This window comes from Podarcis gaigeae, assembly GCF_964106915.1.
Source record: "Podarcis gaigeae genome assembly, chromosome: 7".
In the NCBI taxonomy this organism is placed as follows: Eukaryota; Metazoa; Chordata; class Lepidosauria; order Squamata; family Lacertidae; genus Podarcis; species Podarcis gaigeae.
Window position 1 is genome coordinate 42,358,781 of NC_139683.1, and position 18,976 is coordinate 42,377,756.

Consider the following 18,976-nt stretch of genomic DNA (forward strand, 5'->3'; position numbering starts at 1 on the left):
CCCACTTTATACCGTATTTTTCCCTCTATAACACGCAGATTTTTTCTCCTAAAAAGTAAGGGGAAATGTCTGTGCGTGTTATAGAGCGAATGTGTGGTCCCTGGAGCCGTTTGTCCCAAGTGCATGGCAAAAATCAGGCAAAAATCATATTGTGCCGTCACGGAGGAGAGAAGGCTGCTGCTTTCCTGCATTTTGCCTCAGGGTCTTACTGCCCACCCTGTTCTGTTTCAGTTGCTGTTTGCTCAGACGGAACAAAGAGCAGTGAAATCCCCTCCCCTCCAGGCAACCCCTCCCCTCCAGGCAAGTAGAGAGGAAAGCAGAGCGTCCCTGCTCCGGTGCTGCTGCAGCTGCTGCGTCTGGGGACTCGGCAGGCAGCGGAAAACATGCAGATGAGAGAGAGAGAGAAAGAGAGAGAGAGAGAGAGAGAGAGAGAGAGAGAGAGGGGGAGGGCTGGCTTGAGTGGGTGGGTGGACTTTTGCCTTCCTCCCCCCCCCTTTAAACCCCTCTCCTGCATTCTTAGCCAGCTGCTTCTCCGCACACCCCTCTCGTGCTCCTTGTCCCTTCTATATTTTTCCTTCCCTCCCCACTTAAAACGTGGTTACAAAGCACGGATCCACATGGATCCTCAGGATCTTTGCATTGGGTCATCCCAAATTCACCATCAGATCACATAGCAATGATCTGATGCAAAAACAGGGCTGCAATGGTGCAAAAACGTGGTTACAAAGCATGGATCCACATGGATCCTCAGGATCTTTGCATTGGGTCACCTCAAATTCACCATCAGATCACATAGCATGTCCATGGCTACAGCCTGCCCCCCCAAAATCACGTACCCACTGTTGCCTGGGGCTGCAATGGTGCAAAAACGTGGTTACAAAGCATGGATCCACATGGATCCTCAGGATCTTTGCATTGGGTCAGCCCAAATTCACCGTCAGAGCACATAGCATGTCCATGGCTACAGCCTGCCCCCCAAAAATCACGCACCCACTGTTGCCTGGGGCTGCAATGGTGCAAAAACGTGGTTACAAAGCATGGATCCACATGGATCCTCAGGATCTTTGCATTGGGTCACCCCAAATTCACCATCAGATCACATAGCATGTCCATGGCTACAGCCTGCCCCCCCCCCAAATCACGCACCCACTGTTGCCTGGGGCTGCAATGGTGCAAAAACGTGGTTACAAAGCATGGATCCACATGGATCCTCAGGATCTTTGCATTGGGTCAGCCCAAATTCACCATTAGAGCACATACCATGTCCATGGCTATAGCCTGCCCCCCAAAAATCACACACCCACTGTTGCCTGGGGCTGCAATGGTGCAAAAACGTGGTTACAAAGCATGGATCCACAGGGATTCTCAGGATTTTTGCATTGGGTCACCCCAAATTCACCATCAGATCACATGTCTGTGGCCACAGCATGAAGCACAAAAATGATACATCCACTGTTTCATTCAGAATGTTTTTTCCCTTGTTTTCCTCCTCTAAAAATGATGTGCGTGTTATGGTCAGGTGCGTGTTATAGAGCGAAAAATACGGTACCTTTTCATTTTCTATTGTTTTCCTCTTGTAAGTTGGTACCTTATTTGTTTGGAAACTTTCATATTATGCACTATAATTTGGCATAACCATTGCAAAATGTCATTAAATAGTATCCATGTAGACTGGGAAAATCTAACATACACTTATATTTTATTTTGCATATTGATATAATTATTTGATTAAAATACTACTAATCTAATTTGGAATGGAGTAATAGTAGCTGTAAAATATGTTGTATACAGAGGATTGACCACTCTGAATTATAGTAACTTTCAGTACATTTTAGAAAGGTGGGATGTCAATTAACTCATAATCACGTAATAAAATCTTGCTGAAATTCCAATCGTTAGTATCAGAGCTTATTTAAATGGGTAATTGTTTACATATTTTGTTTTTCAGTAGATGGTTTATCAAATAATTTTAAGAGTCATCCACTTCAATTGGATCACACTAGTGAGAGTGGTTGTTTTGATGGCACTGATTATGTGAAACCAAATTCATCCATGCATGAATCGAAGAAGTCAAATACATGGACACCTCATGGCACCTGTTTGACACTCACAGATCATGATCGAATTCGACAGTTCATACAGGAATTTACCTTTAGAGGGCTTTTGCCGCATATAGAGAAAACGATTAGGCAACTTAATGACCAGGTAAGTCATTCACCCTCTAAGCCTTTTTGCCTAGTTGATAAATAAACTCAGCAAGATATGCACTTTAATCTGTTTTATCTATAGTAGATGTAGCAGGCATGTAGTCAACGTCTATGCTTGCTTACAACAAAGTGGTCTAACTGTTTTCTGGAGTTAATGCCTCCTGATACTCCCTCCCTCCTTGCTTCAGTTCCAGTCAGGCTGTTTGGGGAAAAACCTGAGTGTTTTCTTCAGAAAAGCCTTGTGTTACTCCTATTGGTCTGGTGGCTCTGGGTGGCGCTTCTGATCTTACCATCATTTGTCATTTTTGCTTCTGGCCTGCAGATGGGATCATCTGTCACCCTGAGTTATTTTTTGTAGGAACCCAAACCCATCTGACAGAATGTGAGTCATTTGCTTTTCCTTCTCGTGTCTCAGGGGACCTGTGTCAGGCTTAAAACTACTTTTGGATAATTTTTTTTCACATGCATCAAGGAATCAGGAAGACTGAGGTTGTCAGATACTCTAAAACCACCATCTTGAGACTCAGAGGTTGAGCCTTGAAGCTAAATACTTCAAGGACCACCTCTCCCCATATGAACTGACCCAGACCTTGCAATAATAATATTGACACCCGTCTTGGTGTGCCCCCTCCACAAGAGGTCCAGGGTGTGTGTGACAACATGAGAAATAGCATTTTCTGTGGTGGATTGCCGTTTGTGAAATGCTTTCTCCATGGTACCATTTGAGGTTACTTTTTAAAAAAGGAATTAGTGCCGCTGCTGCTACTGCAGCAGCAGCAGAACTCTATCCTGTTTAGACAGATCCCATAACTTTATTGCTAAATTAGTAATCAGGGTTGGGGTTTACAAATGACACTGCTCCTTGGGACACGTCTGCTTCAGCCTGTTTCCTAATCTGGTTGTTGCTAGTTTCTTCCATTAAGACAGTTTGAGGTAGTTAGTTGTGATCCCGCTGGTAGGTTTTAAAATTTGTGAATTCGTCTTAATTTTTTTCTGTAGTAATAGGGATTTTTGTAGCATTACTGCACAGTACGCCTTGTCTGATGAAAAATTCCTGTGTTTTGCTACAGCATAGGTGGGGAACCCATTTTGTCAGTACAGGCTGGATCTTTATCTTCCCGTAACCCAGGATCCAACTTTGACAGATGGGTGATCTCACCTACTTGTAATCCTGATTTCTTAATGATACCATGTGATTGATGGGTGGGAGGGTGGATAGTCCTGCTTACCTGTCAAGGTTTGCCTGTCTGGTTGTGGTTAGCTAGAGACTTGGTTGATGAGTGGGAAGTTCAGGCCTGCTTTCTACAAGGTTTGGGTGTGCCCATCTGAACCATACACAGTCGTACCTTAGTTCTCAAACGCCTTGGTACTCGTATGTTTTGGCTCCTGAATGCCGAAAACTCCGAAGTAAGTGTTCCGGTTTTCGAATGTTCTTTGGAAACCGAACATCGGGTGCAGCTTCTGCGGCCTCCGATTGATTGCAGGAAGCTCCTGCAGCAAATCGGAAGCCGTGCCTTGGTTTTTGAATGGTTCCGGGAGTCAAACGGAGTCCCAGAACGGATTAAGTAGGACAGCCAAGGTACCACTGTGATACTTTTCTGCGTCTTTACCTTGCACATGGCATCACATATGATATGAGTTGTGGGCAGTAGGCATTGTTTTTGGAAACTGGACTTACAGGGCAAATGGAAAGGCTTGGCAGGCCAAATTTTGCCAGGGCTGGAGGTTTTCCATCACTGTGCTACAGACATTGATAACTTCTGATCATCTTAGCTTGTCTCTAGGAATAAAGCTATATTTAGATGAAGGCCTGCTTCAGTATTAAAAAGTGCAACACTTCATTTTTTGGGGTGATCTATACAGCTCTGAACATACCTTGCAGCTTTTCATAACATTTAAAAACTTCATAATAGAGGGTCTAACTCTACAAAACCTGCTTTCTCTTTACAATTGCCCATGAATGGCTTCTAGCATTAGGACCATGAAACAGTCGCAGTGCATAGTGCCTTAAAAATGGCAAACACAGCCTTATTAGACCTATCCTTTTCAATATTTTATATTCAAAGGAAATTTTTCATAAAATTCACATTCAAAGGAAAAATCACCATCTTGTTCCTTTGGAGGACAGGTAAGACCCACATAAATAAAAAATGTTTGTGTGTTTATTTTCTACTAGGGAAAATGTGTGTTGACTTCTAAAAAACAACAACCTTTGATTCAGCTCAGATCTCTGTTTCAAAAAATAACACTTGGTTGTTTCACTAAAGCTTTATTGCAGTGCATGTGCAAAATGGGTTCAGAGTTGTGTTCACATTTGCAGACTTACCCTTAACCATAGAGTAGAGCATGACATTCAAAGCTTATTCTAAAGAGTTTTGTTTCCTTAGCAGTAGCTATGAAATGTAACATTTCCTGGTCTCTTGACCCTGATTAGGAGAGCAGAAGAGCCTCATGTAAATTTATGGCTCCCTTCACCCAGTCCCTCCCATTTCCAGTGCCAGTTCTCTTCACCATTCCCCTGAATGACTGAAGCATGTTGAAGGGTTACATCAGCACTAGCTTCAAGCATGGTGAATACTAATCCAGCCCCTCACTCCATAATTTCTGGTCATACTTACATTGGTAAACCTGACTCTATTATTTAGTCATCACTTTTATACCCCACCTTTCCTCCAAGGAGCTCAATGTGGCCTATATGGTTTTCTTTCTCTCCATTTTATCCTCACAACAACCCTTTGAGGTAGGTTAGGCTAAGAGACTAACTGACCCAGAGTCATCCAGTGAACTTCATTGCTGAGATCTAACCACTACACCACACTGGCTTTGTTAACCATGGTGAAGGGTGGTGCAGATGTAATATTTAAGGCTGTCTGAGGAATAGTGGGATGAATTTGCATGTGAGAGGGAAAGGACTGTGTGATAGTTACCATTCTCCTGATCTTTTAATTGAACTTATCGAGATTGTGCCCATACCAACACACAAACATTAAAAGCTGTTTTCTGAAGACTACATCAGAAGTGCACTTGAACATTTCAATTCTTGATTTTGCAAGGGAAGCAGTCTTTAAATTGGTTTAAAAATCTTTGTAACATTATTTGCTCATAAAATAATAAACTATGTTGCAATTCTGTGATACTATAATATTTTCATTTTATTTTTCAGTTGATATCCAGGAAAGGCCTGAGTCGCTCACTATTTTCTGCAACCAAAAAATGGTTTAGTGGCAGCAAAGTTCCAGAGAAAAGTGTAAATGAGCTAAAAAGCACTTCTGGCTTGTTGTGAGTAGATCTACTCGCCATAAAAATGTCAAGTACTTGATTTTTATTAGGTTTTGCCTTGCTGATTTCCATAAGTTCCTTGTGATTTCTCTTGTCATTGATTCACACATTGGCTGTATTCAGACAATAATAGCTCTTCTTAGTAAGCTCAAATGTGTATAGACCTTCTGTTAGCACAGAACCATGTCCCTCTGAGATTAAACCAGAGAATAAACTTTACACTGAGATTAAACTAGGAAGTCTTCAGTAAACCATAGTTTCTCATTATATCTGAACCAACAAACTGGCTTGTAATATATCAGGGTATTAGACTTGCTTCAAACTGTAGTTTAAGATCCTGGCTTCTTTAGAAGCTGGTGACAACAATTTCCAAGTTTGGATGTAACTATGCTTAATCAAAAATTCCATATTTAGATGCAGCACATCTAAGAAGAAAGGGGCTACATTCATTGACAGAAGGCCTATGCACATCTTGGCTTATTAAACTGAGATATGATCCTTCGCATCAGGCAAATAAGTTTGTATCCTAATTTGTTCAAAGATTAAAAACTTGCATCCACCTTAGGCTTTTAATTTTTGTTTTTAGTGGTGATGGTTGTGTTAAGATTGTCTTAAAAGGTATTGATTAACACTAGTAACACCAGTTAAATACGTGTTCTTCACTACCTCCATTGCATGTCTTCTAGATATTAAGCATAACACTTCTGCATTTTAATAAGTAGGTGTGGTTCATCTACATGCCCTGGGACTGCTGATTTAACAACTATTCATTTTTTAACTTGTACAACTATTGCAACTTAAAAAACAAAACAAAAGTTGACAAGAATCCTGCTGTTTTAATCCACATTGGAAATCTGTTTTGTATTTTTGAGCATGCCTATAAAAACTCCGTCCTTCAGATTACCGTTGAAATTAGAGGTGATGTTTAACACTTTACAAAAATTACACTATTTGCCTTTGGTCACTGAGTTGGGTCCAAAGTTTTTGCTCTGTGATTGGAAGGAGCTTCCTGTCACTGGAGGACTTCTTCCATGGAGTCTCTCATTTTATTCATGGGATGAATTCATCCGCATCCATGGAATCTATCCATCCATTCCATGTGTTTAGAAACAGCTGCTAGATACTAACCAGGGATGGTGGTCACTTTAGTGCCTTTCTTTTGAGCATTCAGAGGTTGGTAATTCGGGGAAGCACAACGTTGGAGTATCTGTACCTTGGTTTAAGTCTTGTGTTATTAAGAATGCGGTATGTTCTGTTTCCCTCAAATTTTGTTTTTCATAATGTCTTACATTTTTAGGTATCCTCCAGAAGCGCCAGAGCTTCAGATCAGGAAAATGGCAGATCTGTGTTTCTTGGTGCAACATTATGAACTGGCATACAATTGCTACCATACAGCAAAGAAAGACTTTTTAAATGATCAAGCAATGCTTTATGCAGCAGGAGCACTGGTTAGTTCATTAATATTGATTGTTTTGGAACAGTATACAATTCCTATTATTTATATGATAAATTTCCAGTAACCTCTTTTTATCTAAAATTACGTTTAATGGGCCTCCTAGTAAAATGAAATTGTTGTTTTTCTCATGTAACACACATCTGTATATGTTGAGCTTCTGGAATTAAGCTAAATATTATCCAGAAACCTTGAAAGTTGTTGTCACAAGCATAAAGGGATTAGGCAGATTCCCAGAAGGGAGGTCTATCACTCACTAATAGCCGTGAGTGATATAGTGAACCTAATAGGTAGAGCAGGAGGCTTTTAATCTCAGCGTTGTGGGTTCAGATTCCTGCATTGCAGGGGTGCAGATTAGATGACACTCGTGGCCTCTTCCAACTCTACAATTTAATGATTCAAGCAGTATGCCTCTGAACACCAATTGTTACAGGCAAGTGGTGGGAGGGGAATGTACACCAGTTGTTACAGGCAAGTGGTGGGAGGGGAATGTTTTCGCCTTCCATTTCCTCTTTCTGGACGGGGAATCTTGTTGGCCACTGGTATAACTAAATGGACCTATTCAGTCTTGTCTAGCAGGGATTCTCTACACTCATATGAAATGAATGCTCATAGTTGCCGAAAGTCAAACATTTCAAAACTATTACCAGCCAATTATAAGACCTAAATTCAATAGATCCATGACTTTTAATTTGTTAGTAATAGCTGATGTCAGAGTAAGGTTGTGCCTTGATTCAGTTATTTTGAAGACCAGAGACAGGTAGTGCTTGATTCAATCCCAAGCCAATTTTTTTTAAATCTGGTGTGAATAGTGTTTATCACTTTTTTCAGGTGTGGGGGAAAGGGGAGTGAGGTTTGGAAAGAACTGGCAAATTAGAATTGGCTAGAATAGGGAGTTTTATCTCACATACTGCCTTCCCACATAGAAACAAGATGATACTTCATATCCTATGTTTCTAATTCAAACAGGTTGGGTGGGTATGTGGGTGATTTGTAGGGTTGGCATTTACCCACCTTTGGTCATGTTGCATATCATCTATGTCATAGAATCAAAGAACTGTAGAGTTGGAAGAGACCACAAGGGTCACATAGTCCAAACTCTTGCACATGAAGCAATCCTTTGCCCAATTTGGGGCCTCGAATAATAATAATAATAGTAATAATAATAGTAATAGTAATAATAAATTTATACCCCGCCATCTGGCTGGGTTTTCCCAGCCACTCTGGGCAGCTTCCAACAAAATATTAAAATACAATAGTCTATTAAACATTAAAAACTTCCCTAAACAGGGCTGCCGTCAGATGTCTTCCAAAAGTCTGGTACAGTGGTACCTCGGGTTAAGAACTTAATTCGTTCTGGAGGTCTGTTCTTAACCTGAAGCTGTTCTTAACCTGAAGCACTACTTTAGCTAATGGGGCCTCCCGCTACCGTGCGATTTCTGTTCTTATCCTGAAGCAAAGTTCTTAACCCGAGGTACTATTTCTGGGTTAGCGGAGTCTGTAACCTGAAGCGTCTGTAACCTGAGGTACCACTGTAGTTGTTTTTCTCTTTGATATCCGGTGGGAGGGCATTCCACAGGGCGGGTGCCACTACTGAGAAAGCCCTCTGCCTGGTTTCCTGTAACTTGGCTTCTCACAGCGAGGGAACCACCAGAAGGCCCTGGGCACTGGACCTCAGTGTCCGGGCAGAACGATGGGGGTGGAGACGCTCCTTCAGGTATACTGGGCTGAGGCGGTTTAGGGCTTTAAAGGTCAGCACCAACACTTTGAATTGTGCTCGGAAACGTACCAGGAGCCAATGTAGGTCTTTCAAGACCGGTATTATATGGTCTTGGCAGCCACTCCCATAACCCTGAGATTAAGAGTCATGTTCTACCAACTGAGCTATCTAGTCCTTCTACGGTTTAGAGTATTTGATCTGCTATTGTGAAAGAGAAGCATATAACTGTAGCATGTGACCAGAGTTTGAGGAGGGGGTTGTTGGCATTTTAGATGGTGCAATTAAAATGAACAATCAGAGAAGGGAATCAGAATTTAGGAAGCAGGATGCAGATTTCACATGGCACCTTCCAAATTCCCCATGTTCCCTTCTATCTAGGTTTGATCTTATATGTGACTGTTACTAGCCCAGGTTAAATAAATCAAAACAAAACTGACTCAATTTTAATCAGTTTTTTCAAAGTGACTTTAAAGGTAACCTGAGCATCCTTGCTGAGTATCCATCATTATTTCCTTATAGAATCATCTTGTAAGTTCTGAGGGTTTGAAGATTTGTGGGGGTTTTTTGTGTGTGAACCATTTAAACTTTATACAAGCATATGTGAAAACACAAATCACCCTGCTGCAAAATGGAGTTGAATCATAATAGAGTGTGTATATGAAATTTACTTGAATACAGTTTGTTTGTAATAAAAGCTTTGTAGCAAAAATAGTAGATAATGACCAATTGTTGTTTTATAGGAAATGGCAGCAGTATCTGCTTTTCTGCAGCCAGGAGCACCTAGACCATATCCTGCCCATTACATGGATACTGCAATTCAAACATATAGGGATATTTGCAAGTAAGTGTGGCTATTTATTTTCAGTTCTTCCTGGTAGAAGATAGACTATTACTGAATATTGTTTTAATTCCTTAATGGGTATGATTACTCTGGGTAATACCAGTAATATAGGGTGCTGGCGGTGGTGGTGTTGTAGTTCAATTTTTGAATAAAATTGCTCTGATTGACTAGGCAGAGTCCAGCTGCAACAAAGTTACTTTTGGTCTACCAGAGGAAAATCCAAATACTCTAAAATTAATCATGTATTTAGTTCTACAAGAACTCACAAGTTTTATAATTAACTTATCAAAGAAGAAACCTGGTTAAATCCTGTGCAGATGCTCCATGTAACTTATATATTGCAGTGCTAGTTAGTCCTTCTAGCCCTGAACACAATGAGACCACCTTTGGTAAAGGAAGGGCCGTGGTAATTCTGTTTAATTAAAATGTGCCATTCATATACTAATCTGACATTCATATAATAATAATAATAATAATAATAATAATAATAATAATAATAATAAATTTTATTTATATCCCGCCCTCCCCAGCCGAAGCCGGGCTCAGGGCGGCTAACAACACTAAAACAGTACAACATTATAAAACATTATAAAAATGAATTAAAATCAAAATTAATGGCAACCATAAACTAAAGTCTTGTAAAGATTGCCAAAGGAGGGAGTCAGGCTGCGCCCTGACCAAAGGCCAGGTGGAACAGCTCTGTCTTGCAGGCCCTGCGGAAAGATGTCAAGTCCTGCAGGGCCCTTGTCTCTTGTGACAGAGCGTTCCACCAGGTTGGAGCCGCAGCCGAAAAAGCCCTGGCTCTAGTTGAGGCCAGCCTAACCTCTCTGTGGCTTGGGACCTTCAAGGTGTTTTTATTTGAAGACCGTAAGTTCCTCTGTGGGGCATACCAGGAGAGGCGGTCCCATAGGTACGAGGGTCCTAGGCCGTATAGGGCTTTGAAGGTTAAAACCAGCACCTTAAACCTGATCCTGTACTCCACCGGGAGCCAGTGCAGCTTATATAGCACCGGATGAATGTGATCTCTAAGCGAAGATCCCGTAAGGAGTCTCGCTGCGGCATTCTGCACCCGCTGGAGTTTCTGGGTCAGTCTCAAGGGCAGCCCCACGTAGAGCGAGTTACAATAATCCAGTCTGGAGGTGACCGTCGCGTGGATCACAGTGGCTAGGTCAGGGCGAGAGAGGTAAGGAGCCAACTGCTTAGCTTGGCGGAGATGAAAAAATGCCGCCTTTGTTATAGCTGCAATCTGCGCCTCCATGGAGATATACTAATCTGTCAAGCACCACTGATAAAACATGCATTATAAGATATATGTAACTGGGCTTAAATTTTATGTCTTTTAGGAACATGATGCTGGCAGAGAGATGTGTGCTGCTTAGTGCTGAAGTATTAAAAAGCCAAAGCAAATATTCCGAGGCAGCTGCTCTCCTGATACGTTTAACCAGTGAGGTAAAGAAGATTTCTATTAGCTGGTCTTGTGCTTTGAAATGAGACAGGCATTCTTTGAACTTTTTCTAATAAATAACTAAATTATAAAATAGAGCTTTCTAGATAGAAAGTTGTAATGGCCCTTGGGGAAAAAAGATTATGTCAGATGTTGATTCTAACTATTTCCATTCCATTGCATAAAACTATTCTGCTGCTTCTCCTCTGCATCTGTTAATTTATGGGAAACCCACAGAACTCTTGTTATGACCACAAAATAAGGAAGCCTTTGCCAGCCTGATGCCCTCAATATGTTTTGGACTTCCACTCTGAAACATCTGGGCAGCACCAGGTTGATGAAGGCTGGAATAAACTCTTATCTTGAGCATTCTGCTAGCCTTCCTTGAAGGAAAGTTGACAGGTTAAATGTATAGTTTGCAGTATGCTGCAATCTGTGGTTATGAAGCACACACGCTTTCAAGTAGGATAGTATAACTATTGAAGAAACTTTAAGCTACAGTTTTGCTCTTCACATTTTCTTGTGGCTCTTAGAATCACACTTTTAGATAGCAGCAGAGTAGTCTTAAAATGCAGTATAAAACTCCCAAGATGCAATATAAAGATCCCCCCCCCCCCGGTCTAGTAGACATGAGATTAGAAAGACCAATAGTGAATACAATTATTTTGTGTTGGGGATCTGTTAAGATTGTTTGAGGCTACTTTGCATAGGTAACTGAATAAGAGGAATTATTCCTGTGTCATTTTAGAATTGCCCAGAAATTATTTTGAAACCATTTTGAAGTTATGTGAGATGTTTCAGTTATAAATTAAAAAGATAACATAGCTCCTGTTTAGTTTTTCAGAATTACAACTCAAAGTTAGCTTGTAATATTCCATACTTGTTCCATGTCTTTTTTGCTTTTTGTTTAATTGAAATATGTTAAAGCTTATATTCTTATTCTTTAATTTTTCTGTTGAAAAATGGCAGCAGAGCGCTTGGATGGGAATGGTGAGTGTTAGAAATGTCAGCCTGAGTAGCTGGAGGTTTAGGTAGTGTTTTAAATCTGTTTTTACTCATCTGTATGCCACTGTGTTTTGATATCTGGATATTGATTAAAATACCAGTGTAAGAGAATTTTTTCATGTTGATGATTGTGTGTGGTTCTGGATACTAATATGAGCATCACAGCACTGTTGTGCTCATTGGAGAACAGTCCTCCTTTGCTGAACTCTATTGGTAAATGAGTCTCAGAAGGAACACTACATTTTTGCAACAAGCTCTGTGGAAGGCAGCTTCTTAAAATGTTTAAGCTTTGAATCATTTTTATATTGTTTCTACAAGCATTTTCCATAGGGTTTATTCAGCTCCTTTGTTTGAGGCATCACAAGTACTGAACCAAGGACAAAGTCCATAAAACTTCCTTTTTATACCAGCTCACTTTGATCTTTAAAAAGTCAAGCAGAACCAGTGAAATAGAAAATAGTTCACTTTTTGACATGCAGTACAGAAAACATGGTTTGCGATTACTTGAGAAATAAATCATCAAGAGTGTTGTACTGTTTGTTGTAGCTCTTTGCAGTGAAATTTGGATGCAACGTATTCAGTGTTGGCTAGTGAAGATTTATAGAATTGGCATATATTCACTGCATCAGTAATACTATTGAGCCTTGCATTGTTTCAGACTTCCGAGCCTTCTCTGGTAATAGGGAATTTATATTTAAGAATATGGACATCACTGTGTTTTCTGGGTAATTGTAACTTGTCTCTTATCACTCACTGTTTTTAATAGGATTCAGATCTGCGGAGTGCACTGTTGCTCGAGCAAGCTGCACATTGTTTTATAAATATGAAAAGTCCTATGGTTAGAAAATTTGCCTTTCATATGATACTGGCTGGCCATAGGTATAGTAAAGCAGGGCAGGTAAGTTTTCTGTGTTAGGAAATAAGTACATATTCTGTATTTTTTCCAGTTCTCTTGATAGCGTTTTAGCACCTTTGAAATACTTTATCATTGTTAAATACTGCTTGAGTTGAGTGGAAAGTTTTATTCTACATCTTGAGAGGGGAAACTCAGAAATGAAATGTTTCCCATTCCATCTACTGAAGAGAACATAGGTAGTTGTATTTCAAGTGCTGGCTACCTGGACGCAGGTGGGATTAGCACTCTGTATTGAATTACCAAGACCATTCTTATGCTAGATATTGGGGGACCCTTCAGAGCAGATTAGGAGGGGTACAGGGGAAAGGTAAATTATCGGAAATTGCTTTCCTAGCCATTCTGCTGATGCAACCCTTACCATCAGTTTAGGGACACAGTTGGCTTGTGTTGATCTGCCCTTATTTTCCCCAGTATTCAGTAATCTCAGAAAGCTGTTTAAGGTAATGGCTTCTTATACTGACATAAAATATCCTTTTGAACTTTTTGGGTTTTTACTCTTTAGCTCTAAATACATCAGCAGGTGGAATTGTATTTACCGTGCTTCACTTTTTATCTTTCAGAAGAAGCATGCTTTACGATGTTACTGTCAAGCCATGCAAGTTTATAAAGGGAAAGGATGGTCACTTGCAGAAGATCATATAAATTTCACTATTGGTCGGCAGTCTTTTACACTTCGGCAGCTTGACAATGCCGTATCTGCCTTCAGGCACATTTTGATCAATGACAGCAAGCAAAGTGCTGCTCAGCAAGGGGCCTTCCTCCGAGAATATCTTTATGTTTATAGGGTAAGATGTCAGTTTTTATCCTCAGTGTTCTGCAATTGTCTTTTAACTTTTCCCTGCTTGATACTAAAATGTAAGTTAACCTTACCTGATGACGTACGCAAAAATGCTATGTTGAATGCTTACAGCTCATGTTACTTTATGTAGGGCCATGTCTGGCTAGCATCTCAGTGATGCCTGTCAGCTAGCTTCTGTATTATTAATAATAATAATAATAATTTTTTATTTATACCCCGCCCTCCCCAGCCAAGGCCGGGCTCAGAGCGGCTTACAAGCAATAATAAAAACAAGATGAATGATTACAACTTAAAAACAAAAATAAAATACAACATTAAAATAATGGAACATTAAAATATTAAAATGTAGCCTCATCGCAGGAGGAGAAGGAAAAGAAAGGGGAAAAAAGAGAGGGAGGGAATCAAATTGGCTCCAAGCCAAAGGCCAGGCGGAACAACTCTGTCTTACAGGCCCTGCGGAAAGAAATCAGATCCTGCAGGGCCCTGGTCTCATGAGGCAGAGCGTTCCACCAGGCCGGAGCCAGAGTTGAAAAGGCCCTGGCTCTGGTTGAAGCCAATCTAACTTCCTTAGGGCCTGGGACCACTAGGGTGTTGTTATTTATGGACCTTGAGGCTCTCCGTGGGGCATACCAGGAGAGGCGGTCCCGTAGGTACGAGGGTCCTAGGCCGTGAAGGGCTTTAAAGGTCAAAATCAGCACCTTAAATCTGACCCTGTACTCCACCGGGAGCCAGTGCAGCTTGAAAAGCACTGGGTGAATATGCTCCCATGGCAGAGACCCCGTGAGGAGCTTCGCTGCAGCATTCTGTACCCGCTGGAGTTTCTGGGACAGCTTCAAGGGCAGCCCCGCATAGAGCGAATTACAGTAGTCAAGCCTGGAGATGACCGTCGCATGGATCACTGTGGCCAGGTTGGGGCGGGAAAGGTAAGGGACCAACTGCTTGATGCGGCGAAGGTGGAAAAATGTCGCCTTGGCTGTTGCTGTAACTTGCGCCTCCATGGAAACGGAGGCGTCTAGGATTACACCCAAACTCTTAACGGAAGGCAATGGCACTAATTGGGCCCCCGCAAGAGAAGGGAGTTGGTCCCTCATCCCCATGCCATCCCGACCTAGCCATAGGACCTCTGTCTTCGAGGATTTAGTTTCAATCGGCTCCCACGAAACCATCCAGCCACAGCTTCCAAACATCTGGTCAGTGTGTTCGGGGCCGAGTCAGTGTGGCCATCCATCAGCAGATAGAGCTGAGTGTCATCAGCATATTGGTGACAGCCCAGCCCAAAGCTCCGGATAATCTGGGCAAGGGGGCGCATAAAGATGTTAAAAAGCATTAAGAGGTTTTTCCCCAAAAAAGAAGGTCATTTAATATGGACACAATATGATGTTCTAAATTCTATCCCACTACTCAAAACTTGTATATAGTAATAAGTATTTGTAAATTGCTATAAACTCTAATCCTGGTTCAAAGCACTGCATGACTAATTTCATGTATCAAATGGGACTTTGGTGTGTCAAAGAGTTTATTTTTCCATTTAGTAAACCTTTTCTTGAAACAATGGAAATTTAAAATGATATTGTATGGGGAAAGGCGTTAACATTTGTCTGTTGGAATCTGCATGTGTGTGCACCTTGTTAGCATCCCCTAAAACATGTTTATATGAGAGGCAGATCTTTTGCAGGTATCAGTCATATGTTACCCTGAAAATCTTTGTAAGCAGTTGAACCTCAGAAATAAACACCGACATAAAAGCTTCCTTTGAATCCCCAAGTAAAATATTTATTACAAAGAGATAATGAAGAGATTTTTAATCGCAAATTAATTAAGGTGATATAGTTTATATATAAAGTTGTGGGTACATTTAACCCAATTTCCTAACACATTCAAAATCCTAATGTAAAGATATAAGAGTACATATCCCATAAGATGAAATAAAAGTGGTGAAGAAGAACAATTTACTATGAGACTCCCAAGAAAATGGAGTTTATGAGCGTTCCTGCAACTTGATAAATATGAGTGCATGATGAAGCCAAGGCACAAAGTCAGGGTCAGGAATGGCTAATACTAAACTAATTCAAAGTACATTAGTACATTCTGTTGCTTATGTAACCCATAATGTTGACTTCTTGTATATTTATGTTAAATGAAATATTAACTGAAAATATGATAAAAGCATGCTGCTTTTAGCAGCTTTCTTTAAAATTATATTTTAAAAATTCCACAGTAAAAGAAAGTAAATAGACAGTAAAGGGGATACATTGGAAGCTGTTGTTTGGATGGTACCATTGCAATTATAAAACAACACACAGGTTCATAAATTATTGTTTAATTATTTATACATTTTATACTGGAGGAATTTCAAGATATTATTTTTTGCACTCCCCTAAATGTTTCTTGCTTTCTTTAGTTTTGTATATTCCAATTCTCAATATCTAGTTTTACTTGCCAAAAGTTGACCAAGCTCTGCTTTTCTTTCTTGCAGAATGTAAGTCAGCTATCACCAGATGGGCCGTTGCCACAACTTCCTTTACCTTATATTAATAGTTCTGCAACACGAGTGTTTTTTGGACATGACAGACGGCCATCAGAAGGTTAGCACAAAAAAGGAGATTTGTTCTTAAGCCATTTGAGTTCATTAGGATACCATACCTTAACATAAGGTTGGATTTGTACATGCTACAGAATGAGATGGTAGACTAGACTGTACCACTTCATACTACAGGTTTATATTATACTGCTTTTGTATATACCTCTGCAACAGAAACTTCCTGCAAACAGTAAACTAGCACATCAGGGAGCAAAGTTGAAGCCCAGTCCTTTTCCTGTTGTGCTGGTTTTTTTGTTTTTTTTGTTTTCAGGAATTTTTATTTTTAAGTTTAGATGGGCATTAAAATACATTCTGAAATGCTGCAACCTACTCTACCAAATCAGTATCCTTCTTCCTCATTTTGTAAACTGCTTTGAGGTTTTTCCTACAATCAGGTGGTATATAGGTTTTATGAAATAAATAAATAATTTCTGTTGCATTTAAAGGCCTAATTCTGTGCTATTCAAATATATAGAAAGTGAATGATTTTCAGCATTTTCCTTCCTCACCTAAATGCACTTTAATAGATTTAAGATTAATGGGAGTTCTTGCTAACGGACAGATTCAGAAAAACCGAGCTGCCTTTGGTTGCTGTGATTGGGATGTTTTCACATGTAAGCTGCTTTAACTGTGGTAGCACCAGACAATAAATAGTACCTGGGCATTTTTTCCTTTTGCTGCTAGTTTTTCTGCCGCAGTTCCTATGCTAATCATGCTCATTCTCCTAATGTGTTTGAACTATAAACAGTCAGTCAAAGAGTTAGAACAGTTCTTGCACTAAACACTACAGTCAGGAGTTGCAGTTTTCTTAAAGCTTGGCTCCATCTGTGTGTCCACACAGCCATGACCCACCCCAACCCCGTCCTGGTAAGCTTAGCAACACTGATGTCAGGAGAGCAGTTTCCATCTCTGCTGTTTCACACCAGCGGCTACTGGATTTTAAACCTATTGTGTGCCTTCTATCTATGACTGTAGTTTAGAATTAGTTCATAAGTTAGAAAAAAAATATTAACGATTCTGCAGTCAAAAGTTTGGGCTGGCTAGTTCAATATGTTAACCTTGGTCCCCTCCCACTGGCTTGTTCATGTCCCTACCCACTTATTGTTCTGGATTTCAATCTCACTGTCTTCCCCCAGTCCTTTGGAGTTCTGCTCCCAGCAACACATACCATCTCTTGAAAATGCATGTATGAAACAGGCGTTTTAAGAAAATTGTATGGTCTTCCAATTGAAAGACCATACAATTGATTCACCATTTGTAATAAAAACAGAAAAAGTTTTTTGTTTGGTACTCTCTGGTGTACTGAAGTGATTGTGATTTTTTATTATTATTCACAACTAGGTGAAAAACAGGCAGCAACACATATAAGCCTTGATCAAGAATATGACTCTGAATTCTCCTATCAATGGAAGGAACTTGAAGAGCAAGCTGTGGCTGCAGCTAACAAAGGCACAACACTTTCTAATTTCCAGCCAACACAGTATTGTCTGAATAAGTATTCAGATAACTCTAGGTTTCCACTCGGTGTAGTAGAAGGTAAAAAAATTGTACAGATTTTTGAAAATGGCACATAAAACTAATATTATTTCAGCAAAGTTGCTTATGGAATAGAATTGCAGTGATAAGCTTTTAAATTATGAATGGCTTGGTTTATTCTCATATCTTATAAGAATAACCTCCCTAAATACATACATTGACTTTTCTTTTTAATAGAGCCAATAACTGTGGAAGTAGCTTTTAGAAATCCATTGAAAGTTCCACTTCTGTTAACCGACTTATCACTGCTTTGGAAATTTCAACCAAAGGATTACAATTCAAAGAATAACGGAGAAACAAAGGAAGTAGTAAGTGATTTAATCAAGACCTCTAAGAAGACTTCATACACTACTAGCAATATTTGTATCTTTCGAAATCTTTTTATTGAAAAGTAAATCAGTGCACGCTTTCATATGTTGATTTTCATTCTACTTAGTTTTTAATCCCCCAGAGATTTTTCACACCCTCCTCTTAGAGGACAAGGTTTAGAATCATGCATGGCCTCTGCTCTTGGTTTCTGCTCTTGGAACTAAAAGTCCCACCTCATCAAAGGGAAATTTACCTTCTAATTATTAGAGAGACAATGACTATGGTTGAAATTACTGAGACTGAGACTCCTCACCACCTTGCAGTGGAGAATGGAGGCTTCTACTTTATATTAGCTGTAGTTTATTGTGTCATCCAAATCCTATACCTTAGTGAAAACAAGCCAACATTATAAATTATGGTTTGAAGTTGGCTTGTTTCCACTAACGATACATAATATTAGTCATATGTTTGGCAACACAGGAAGCTTTGGTTAATCTAAAAAGAAAGCAAAAGTTTTCAAACATACGGCTACACCAGAGGAGGAAGCGGGGAGCACATAAGTACCCCAGAGAGCACCAGGCTCTTTCTCATAATGCAGAATTTGGTTTAACGTTGTGTCCAGTCAAACCCATTACATAGGATACCTGCCCCCCAGCTATACCTAGGTTTTCGTTTTTGTAAACTATGAAGCTTGAAATACATTAACATATAATGTTCTTAGAACCACTATTGGGAACAGTTTGCTACTGAGAAATAATGGTGTGCTTAATTGAACATTTTTTTCATAATTTATTTTAGGAAACATCTGGAAAAGATATGATTGGAGCTGAAGTAATATCAGAGTTTTTGATGAACAGTGAAGAAACTAAAATGGTGCGTACTTAAT

At 40.0% G+C, this 18,976-nt stretch overlaps 1 protein-coding gene across 4 annotated transcripts in view; it reads left to right on the forward strand.

Annotated features, from left to right (window-relative positions):
• TRAPPC8 (trafficking protein particle complex subunit 8) overlaps positions 1-18,976 on the forward strand; it is a 56,237-nt gene that overhangs the window by 21,654 nt on the left and 15,607 nt on the right. For 2 of the 4 annotated variants that reach the window (XM_083747529.1, XM_083747531.1), the window contains 11 exons: positions 1,952-2,205; positions 5,371-5,486; positions 6,784-6,934; positions 9,400-9,500; positions 10,844-10,949; positions 12,716-12,847; positions 13,426-13,650; positions 16,141-16,249; positions 17,587-17,781; positions 17,959-18,089; positions 18,889-18,963. In XM_083747529.1, the coding sequence (XP_083603655.1) occupies positions 1,952-2,205; positions 5,371-5,486; positions 6,784-6,934; positions 9,400-9,500; positions 10,844-10,949; positions 12,716-12,847; positions 13,426-13,650; positions 16,141-16,249; positions 17,587-17,781; positions 17,959-18,089; positions 18,889-18,963 (1,595 nt within the window). Of the gene's footprint in view, positions 1-1,948; positions 2,206-5,370; positions 5,487-6,783; positions 6,935-9,399; positions 9,501-10,843; positions 10,950-12,715; positions 12,848-13,425; positions 13,651-16,140; positions 16,250-17,586; positions 17,782-17,958; positions 18,090-18,888; positions 18,964-18,976 lie in introns of all 4 variants that reach the window. The other 2 variants (XM_083747530.1, XM_083747528.1) reach the window with 1 other exon arrangement.